The sequence below is a fragment of the Helianthus annuus genome, chromosome 14, assembly GCF_002127325.2.
Source record: "Helianthus annuus cultivar XRQ/B chromosome 14, HanXRQr2.0-SUNRISE, whole genome shotgun sequence".
NCBI lineage: Eukaryota > Viridiplantae > Streptophyta > Magnoliopsida > Asterales > Asteraceae > Helianthus > Helianthus annuus.
In genome coordinates this window covers 66,255,785-66,265,824 of record NC_035446.2, presented here as the reverse complement: position 1 = coordinate 66,265,824, position 10,040 = coordinate 66,255,785, and the positions used below count along the sequence as shown (strand labels likewise).

The following is a 10,040-nucleotide window of genomic DNA, read 5'->3' as shown; positions in this document are numbered from 1 at the left end:
AGTTTGACACAAATAGTCCCTGCGATCGAATAAACTTGATTTCGGCATACCAAACCATCCAAAACTTATTTCTAAGTTATGTAAAGGTTATTTAATGTATGTTAAGCCTATGTCACTATTCTGGAGTGTTTGTTGCATTAAACTGGTTATATTTACGCATCAGATCGCGTATAATCTTCCAGAAAGCGATTTAGAGCTTGAAATCGAACGAGAATTGATATGTGTAAACGATACACATATTTATACAAATTCCAAGTATGAAATACAATATTTCATTGATTTGGTATTTGTTCAATGGTCTTGGAGGCACAGATGTCACAATTTTCGAATGTCGAATTTTCAAAGTCATTAGATTTCTCAATTGGTTGTTTCTTTTCATCAACACGTTTTTCTTTTAATTTTGAGTTAAAATAAACTCCCTGTTTTGTCTGTTGGACTGTTGGCAATTCCAAGCAATGTGTCCAATCTTGTGACATTTGAAACAGGTTCTTCTGTCAACTCTTAAATTTGTTCAAATTCTTCTTTCTTTCAGCAAGAAACTCTTGACTTGACTGTTTCCAGAATGGTTTCTTCTGCTCTTCTTCACAACTTGTTCCTGCAACAAATTTAGTTTTTGATTTATAATTTTTCTCATTTTGATAATTTTCTGGATAAATAAAACCCAATCCTTTCTTTTTGAAATTACTATTATGGTTTGGTTTCTTTTAAAAACCATAACCAGAATTGTAACCCATTTTCTTGTTTACTCTTTGTTGAACTCTTGAAGTGTACTTTTTATATTTTTCAGAAAGATTTATATCTTTTATTTCAGAAATATTAATTTCTGTTAATTTGAAAACCTGTTTAATCTGTTCTGTTTTGACACTTCTTATTGGGAATTCTTCATCAGAAAATAATTTTTCAGAATCATTCAAAGTATAGGCAACTTTAAACGTTTCATCATTCAAATTTCGCTAATAGAAATTCTTTATTGTAAACTCGTTTTACTGGTGAACTCAGACTCTTTTCTGATGAACTCAAACTTTTAGATTTAGACTCCGACTTTGACTCTTCATCCATATCCAACACCTGATCGACCACTTTCTTTAATAACTCAGACTCATGATCAGTGTCTGACGCTGTGAATGTGACATCAATGTTATCTGGTAACTCATCAATGGTTTCAGACTTTAACTTGATGTTGAGAGCCTTATTTAAACGTTCCTCATTTGGCTTTCTGGGAGAATAACTTTCATGGATCGGGGGCGGACACTTGTTATACTTGACACTTGGTTTCTTACCAGTATCTGTTTCTTCCTTCTTTTGTTCTTTAAAAGCTTCAAGACCTGCAACAGTAGGATAAACTCTATCAATCAAATAATCACACGTTGTATAACTCAACAACAAACGTTTGATTCTTTCACTTTCTATCTTTTCGAGTTCCAAATCCAGCTTCAGCTTTGCATAATCTTCTATATACTCATTGATGACCTTCTGCTTTGTCATTAATGTTGAGCTCATCATTGTCATAGCAGCATCAACTTCTAAATTTGTCTTTTTCAGACCACCAATTGTTCTACTCAACACGTCATAAGATTCCTTCACGTACTTCACATCAGACAATAAATTTTCTTTCATCTTTTCTAATTCAATGATCTTCTTATCCTTCTCATCATAATCTTTGCAAGATTCTAAACATTTCTGACAAGGTTTAATGACCTCGATAATCTTCTCAACTTCGACAATTTTCTCAACTATCTTCTCCACTTCAACAATTTTTCAACTTCGACAATTTTTTCGACTACCTTCTCAAACACCGTTTCTTCATCAACTTCCACTTTTATCTCACACTCTTCTTCTTCAACTTTCTTTGTTGAACTTTCTACAACTTCAGCTTTCTCGGCTTCCAGTTTTTCTTTTTCTTTAGCAATTCTTTTTCCTTCCAACTCTCTCTTCAATCTAGCAGCCTTCTTCCCATTCAACATCTCAACCTTATCTGCAAAGAACAAATTAAAACTATCAGTATCCAGACCTTTTCTAGCTTTATTAATATACTCTTCTTCATCATCTGTATCAGCATCACTTCCTAATTCTTGAAAAATCGGTATTCTTTTTGGCTGAGATTTGATTGGTTCTGCTTCCAAGATTTGAGCAATAAGAGCTGAATTTGCTGGAATATATTTGTCCCAACTAAAACCTTCTGCTACTTTTTCATCATCTTGATGAATAAGATATGCTTTCTTCTTTCCGTCATCAATAGTACTGGATGATGATGGTTGCTGAGCAATCTGATGAAAAATGGATTTCTGATAATAATCATTCTTTTCTTGTCTTCCGATTGCTTCTTTATTTTTACACTCTCGTTTAAAATGTCCCCTTTCTCTGCAACGAAAACAAGTAACCTTTGATTTGTCAAATCCTATCGGGGATTTAGAAACTCATTTCTACCGGTGATTTGTTGAAATTTTTCTGCCCTTCTAACAGCACTGGCTAAACACCACTTGACATCCATCAACTCAAGTTCTTTAGCATCTATTTGGTCATAATCCTCTTTGGTGAGCATTGGATTTCCAATTCGTCCAGCAACTAAGCTTTCATACGACTCTAACATAGCAACCAGTGATGCCATGTGTTGCTTAGCTATTTTTGGAGAAAGATTTTGACCGTTTTGAATGTTCAATGTAACATTACATTGCAGAATTTGTTTAATTTTGTCGTTGAGGACTTGGTGTTGCGCAATTTGGATCAAAACTTGAAAACGATGATGAATAACCTCCACTCTGAGTTGTAGTGCTAACATTTGAACCAGAAGAACCATCAGCACTAAAAGCAATCTTGATCTTTGGACTTGGAGTGGTTTCAAATTTACTTCCTCTGTAATACAGACTGATATCTTGTTGTGCATTTGGATTAGTCATGATAGCAGTTTTCTGAATGTCCAATTCATGCTCTTCAATCTTCTGAATGAATTTTGCCAAATTCATACTTTCAGACTTTCTCATGTGTTTTAAAATCAACAAATACGTTCCCCATTTATGTTGTGGTAGCGCATCGGCTAACTTATCAACCCACCCATCGTCGCGTTTCGTTATTTCCAATCTTCCCATTTCTAAAACAAGATGGCAATATCTATCGATGGTTGTTTTTGTTGATTCTCCTTCGAAAGCTACAAACATATCAAATGATTTCTTTAATAAGGCCTTTTTGTTCTTTATCATATCAGCGCTTCCCTTGAACTTTTGAATCAATGCAGTCCAAATTGATCTTGCAGTACCCGAATGTTGAAGCAAAACAAAGATATCTTCTTTAACTGCTTGTTGGAGAATGCTGATCATCATTTTTTCACTTGTGTATTTCAATTTTTCACCATCTGAATAGTCACTAAATTCCTTTTCAAGCCCACGTTCATTTTTCGGTTTCTCATAATCCACCTCTAACGAACACCATGCGTCAAATTTATAAGCTTGTACCCAAGTTTCAAACCGATTCTGCCATCCTCTAAAATCTTCAATGTACATAAGCTTTGGCGGTTTTTGATAAGTTCCCGTTTCATTCTCACTGTAAAGAGTTTCAGCAGCTGTAACAGGAGCAATTGGTGTAGCATATGCATTGTAAAATTCTTCTTCCATGATTCAATAACATTTATCACAAATACACAAAGTTCAAACAACAACGAAAATTCACATGAAATGAGAATACAAACGAAATGACACACTGATACGAAATCAGTTTGGTGCGAAATGACAACTTTCAAACAAAATCAATCTTTGGTGTGAAATAGCCTTTTCAAACGATATCAGCTTTCACATGAAATACCGATTTCAAACAAAATGAGTACTGGTTTCGTGCGAAATACAGTGATTTCGTACGAAATAGGTGATTTCGTGCGAAATGAGGAATATTTCGTACAAAATGGGTGATTTCGTGCGAAATAAGGATGATTCCGTACGAAATAAATGATTTCATATGAAATGAGATTTCAAAACTTTGATTTTGTGTGAAATTATATGACAAATGTCACACCCCGACCACGTAAAACAACAAAACGTGGCGGAATCGTCGGGGAGTGTTGTAACAGAATCATTGTTTCATAACACATGGAAAATTGAAATGTTGTTTTATTGATATAAAGAGTTACAATGTCTTAACAAACAAGAAGTAAAACAAAATTTAACTAGTCTTGCATCTTTTATGGTCACTAAGGCCTTGTCCAATCCTATGTGAGCATGCGTCAATATCATCATCAAATATCATCAACTATCGTACCTGAAACACATGTGAAAATACATCAGCATAAAAATGCCGGCAAGTACATAGGTTTTGTGAAAATAGGATTCATGACTTAGGTTTAAGAAAATGTTTAATGAAAACTTGTCATGAATCCAGTTTAAGTGTTTGCTTTTATAAAACATTTGAAAAGCGATAATAAGATAGATGATATGTAAAAGAGTAGTGTAAGGTTAAATGAATAACCAAGTAAAAATGAGTTTGTATAAAATAAGTTGTTTGTAAAACAATGTCTTGTGAAAAATATGTTATTTGTGTAAAAATGTGTAAATCCAAATTAAATGATTTAAATAACGCTACGACATGTAATATAGTACAAGCACTTATATATAGGAAGTACCAGCGGCGTATCCACCATGCTTGTATCACATTACACACGTCTCGTTACTTAAGTCACTTACCCAAACAAACCACCAATGTAAATTGCCCATGTCTAAACCAATTGTCAAATGTCATTGTGAAAACCATGTCAAAATGTCTATGTCAAATGTCAATCATGTAATGTGTAAACAAAATGTCATGTATGGCAAGTGAAATATGTATCCACTAAACCATGTGTAACAGTATCTGTTTCTTCCTTCTTTTGTTCTTTAAAAGCTTCAAGACCTGCAACAGTTGGATAAACTCTATCAATCAAATAATCACACATTGTATAACTCAACAACAAACGTTTGATTCTTTCACTTTCTATCTTTTCGAGTTCCAAATCCTGCTTCAGCTTTGCATAATCTTCTATATACTCATTGATGACCTTCTGCTTTGTCATTAATGTTGAGCTCATCATTGTCATCACAGCATCAACTTCTAAATTTGTCTTTTTCAGACCACCAATTGTTCTGTTCAACACGTCATAAGATTCCTTCACGTACTTCACATCAGACAATAAATTTTCTTTCATCTTTTCTAATTCAATGATCTTCTTATCCTTCTCATCATAATCTTTGCAAGATTCTAAACATTTCTGACAAGGTTTAATGACCTCGATAATCTTCTCAACTTCGACAATTTTCACAACTATCTTCTCCACTTCAACAATTTTTCAACTTCGACAAATTTTTCGACTACCTTCTCAAACACCGTTTCTTCATCAACTTCCACTTTTATCTCACACTCTTCTTCTTCAACTTTCTTTGTTGAACTTTCTACAACTTCAGCTTTCTCGGCTTCCAGTTTTTCTTTTTCTTTAGCAATTCTTTTTCCTTCCAACTCTCTCTTCAATCTAGCAGCCTTCTTCCCATTCAACATCTCAACCTTATCTGCAAAGAACAAATTAAAACTATCAGTATCCAGACCTTTTCTAGCTTTATTAATATACTCTTCTTCATCATCTGTATCAGCATCACTTCCTAATTCTTGAAAAATCGGTATTCTTTTTGGCTGAGATTTGATTGGTTCTGCTTCCAAGATTTGAGCAATAAGAGCTGAATTTGCTGGAAATATTTGTCCCAACTAAAACCTTCTGCTACTTTTTCATCATCTTGATGAATAAGATATGCTTTCTTCTTTCCGTCATCAATAGTACTGGATGATGATGGTTGCTGAGCAATCTGATGAAAAATGGATTTCTGATAATAATCATTCTTTTCTTGTCTTCCGGTTGCTTCTTTATTTTTACACTCTCGTTTAAAATGTCCCCTTTCTCTGCAACGAAAACAAGTAACCTTTGATTTGTCAAATCCTATCGGGGATTTAGAAACTCATTTCTACCGGTGATTTGTTGAAATTTTTCTGCCCTTCTAACAGCACTGGCTAAACACCACTTGACATCCATCAACTCAAGTTCTTTAGCATCTATTTGGTCATAATCCTCTTTGGTGAGCATTGGATTTCCAATTCGTCCAGCAACTAAGCTTTCATACGACTCTAACATAGCAACCAGTGATGCCATGTGTTGCTTAGCTATTTTTGGAGAAAGATTTTGACCGTTTTGAATGTTCAATGTAACATTACATTGCAGAATTTGTTTAATTTTGTCGTTGAGGACTTGGTGTTGCGCAATTTGGATCAAAACTTGAAAACGATGATGAATAACCTCCACTCTGAGTAGTAGTGCTAACATTTGAACCAGAAGAACCATCAGCACTAAAAGCAATCTTGATCTTTGGACTTGGAGTGGTTTCAAATTTATTTCCTCTGTAATACAGACTGATATCTTGTTGTGCATTTGGATTAGTCATGATAGCAGTTTTCTGAATGTCCAATTCATGCTCTTCAATCTTCTGAATGAATTTTGCCAAATTCATACTTTCAGACTTTCTCATGTGTTTTAAAATCAACAAATACGTTCCCATTTATGTTGTGGTAGCGCATCGGCTAACTTATCAACCTACCCATCGTCGTGTTTCGTTATTTCCAATCTTCCCATTTCTAAAACAAGATGGCAATATCTATCGATGGTTGTTTTTGTTGATTCTCCTTCGAAAGCTACAAACATATCAAATGATTTCTTTAATAAGGCCTTTTTGTTCTTTATCATATCAGCGCTTCCCTTGAACTTTTGAATCAATGCAGTCCAAAATGATCTTGCAGTACCCGAATGTTGAAGCAAAACAAAGATATCTTCTTTAACTGCTTGTTGGAGAATGCTGATCATCATTTTTTCACTTGTGTATTTCAATTTTTCACCATCTGAATAGTCACTAAATTCCTTTTCAAGCCCACGTTCATTTTTCGGTTTCTCATAATCCACCTCTAACGAACACCATGCGTCAAATTTATAAGCTTGTACCCAATTTTCAAACCGATTCTGCCATCCTCTAAAATCTTCAATGTACATAAGCTTTGGCGGTTTTTGATAAGTTCCCGTTTCATTCTCACTGTAAAGAGTTTCAGCAGCTGTAACAGGAGCAATTGGTGTATCATACGCATTGTAAAATTCTTCTTCCATGATTCAATAACATTTATCATAAATACACAAAGTTCAAACAACAACGAAAATTCACATGAAATGAGAATACAAACGAAATGACACACTGATACGAAATCAGTTTGGTGCGAAATGACAACTTTCAAACAAAATCAATCTTTGGTGTGAAATAGCCTTTTCAAACGATATCAGCTTTCACATGAAATACCGATTTCAAACAAAATGAGTACTGGTTTCGTGCGAAATACAGTGATTTCGTACGAAATAGGTGATTTCGTGCGAAATGAGGAATATTTCGTACAAAATGGGTGATTTCGTGCGAAATAAGGATGATTCCGTACGAAATAAATGATTTCATATGAAATGAGATTTCAAAACTTTGATTTTGTGTGAAATTATATGACAAATGTCACACCCCGACCACGTAAAACAACAAAACGTGGCGGAATCGTCGGGGAGTGTTGTAACAGAATCATTGTTTCATAACACATGGAAAATTGAAATGTTGTTTTATTGATATAAAGAGTTACAATGTCTTAACAAACAAGAAGTAAAACAAAATTTAACTAGTCTTGCATCTTTTATGGTCACTAAGGCCTTGTCCAATCCTATGTGAGCATGCGTCAATATCATCATCAAATATCATCAACTATCGTACCTGAAACACATGTGAAAATACATCAGCATAAAAATGCCGGCAAGTACATAGGTTTTGTGAAAATAGGATTCATGACTTAGGTTTAAGAAAATGTTTAATGAAAACTTGTCATGAATCCAGTTTAAGTGTTTGCTTTTATAAAACATTTGAAAAGCGATAATAAGATAGATGATATGTAAAAGAGTAGTGTCAGGTTAAATGAATAACCAAGTAAAAATGAGTTTGTATAAAATAAGTTGTTTGTAAAACAATGTCTTGTGAAAAATATGTTATTTGTGTAAAAATGTGTAAATCCAAATTAAATGATTTAAATAACGCTACGACATGTAATATAGTACAAGCACTTATATATAGGAAGTACCAGCGGCGTATCCACCATGCTTGTATCACATTACACACGTCTCGTTACTTAAGTCACTTACCCAAACAAACCACCAATGTAAATTGCCCATGTCTAAACCAATTGTCAAATGTCATTGTGAAAACCATGTCAAAATGTCTATGTCAAATGTCAATCATGTAATGTGTAAACAAAATGTCATGTATGGCAAGTGAAATATGTATCCACTAAACCATGTGTAAAAATGCACAAAACAATGTATTGAAGTAAAACGTAGTTTAAATCAATGTTATGTTTTGTGGAAATGCATGCTATACTGAATACAAACATTTATGCGGTATTGTTAAAATGCATACATTCAAGCCTTGTGACTGTGGTGATAAACCCCTAAACGAATTTAAAGGTCTATCTGTCTAAATGTTTAAATCGTATTCGGTCATTCCTTCCATCCAAACATACCCAGGATGTCAGGAACGGGAGTTGTCAATTCCTATGGTACCATTACCTACTAACGAGCGGCGTGATCAAAGTTAATGAATGTATATTGTCCCACTTAAACAAACAAAATGTCATACCCAAAATATAAACATGTGATGAAAAACAAATGTACTAAGTATGATGAACATACATAGCATAAAAAGGTAATGTAAAATAATGTACTAAGTATGCGCTAAATGAACATACGTAGCATAAAATGTCATGTAAAACGATGTACTAGGTATGCACACAATGGACATACATAGCAAAAACGTAATGAAATCATGTACTAATAGTGTACTAATGAACATATCAAGTATATGATATGAAAACATGGAAAGCATGAAAGTAACAAGTAGGCACATGTGTTTCACCCCAAAATTTTTGCAAAACAGTAAAAGAGGGGTACTATGTACTCACTTGAGGGTGCTTAGAAGTCTTGAACAACAACCAAGCAAAGCTAGAGGGATCACGGAATCAAACGGCACCCTATATAGATATCTACATAAATAACCGGACCTAAATCGGGGGATTGGATAGTATGAGGTTTCGTAAACCAAATGAGTATTGGAACTCATATGATATGGTTAATCAAAGCCCACATACTAAAATGAAACGTAACCTAAGTGCTTACGACCCATTACGACCCGTTTAGGTAGCTTACGCTACTTTAACGCGTCGTTCGCGTAAAATGCGTTCGGAACGCCTTACTAGTCCTATGACAAGTAATGTATGCCTTAACATGTCTAATATTATTGTCTAATCAGTTTAGATTTCAAAACTTAGGTTACATATGCTTAAAATGAATTTATGCGTAAAAAGGGCATTTTGGTAATTTTCCTAAGGCATAAGAATTACTTATCATACAACTACTTAAACGACGTGACCATAAGGTATAACCTTAAAAGGTTATTTTATATACAACTATGGTCACCTAAAGTGTTTGGTCGGATCCTAATGATCGACCAAATGGGTCGGGTTCGAAAGTATAAGCGATTGATTAGATCAGTTACCTTTACGACCCTAAACAAGCACAAATCGAAAAGCGACGAGCTAAACATGCTAGAACATGTTTAGTAAGGTTAGAAAATAGGTTTGGTAACAAAACAAACGGTTTTGATACCCTAGAGTAGTTTGGTTACAAAATACGCGAGGAAACGCATTTTGGCCGAAACTACGACTCGTCACTGAGCCTAGATAACGTGGAAATCAGTAGGTATAGTCACTAGGGACTATAACCATCGTGATTATGCTCACGTTATGAAGTTCAAACAAACTTCGCGTTGACCATAAACTGGTCAATGCAGAAAGTCAAACGCAGTTTGACTTTAACGCTAAAACGAATGAAAAACGCGAAAGAATACTTACAGAAGGTCCCCGCAAGATTTAACCCGATTCGCTTTCAGGTAGGAAGTATATACTGCCACTTAGAA

The 10,040-nt window shown here is 34.4% G+C and overlaps 1 protein-coding gene across 1 annotated transcript; it reads right to left on the bottom strand.

Moving 5' to 3' along the window:
* Positions 1 to 582: 582 nt before the first annotated feature.
* On the bottom strand, positions 583 to 6,557 carry LOC110907026. The gene is made up of 10 exons (XM_022152061.1): positions 6,299 to 6,557; positions 5,332 to 5,696; positions 4,936 to 5,134; positions 4,819 to 4,872; positions 3,326 to 3,601; positions 2,753 to 3,145; positions 1,785 to 2,149; positions 1,389 to 1,587; positions 1,262 to 1,325; positions 583 to 595 (listed from the first exon to the last, which is right to left on the bottom strand). Exons 1-10 carry the CDS (start codon positions 6,555 to 6,557, stop codon positions 583 to 585), a joined length of 2,187 nt encoding a protein of 728 aa, XP_022007753.1.
* Between the last annotated feature and the right edge of the window lie 3,483 nt (positions 6,558 to 10,040).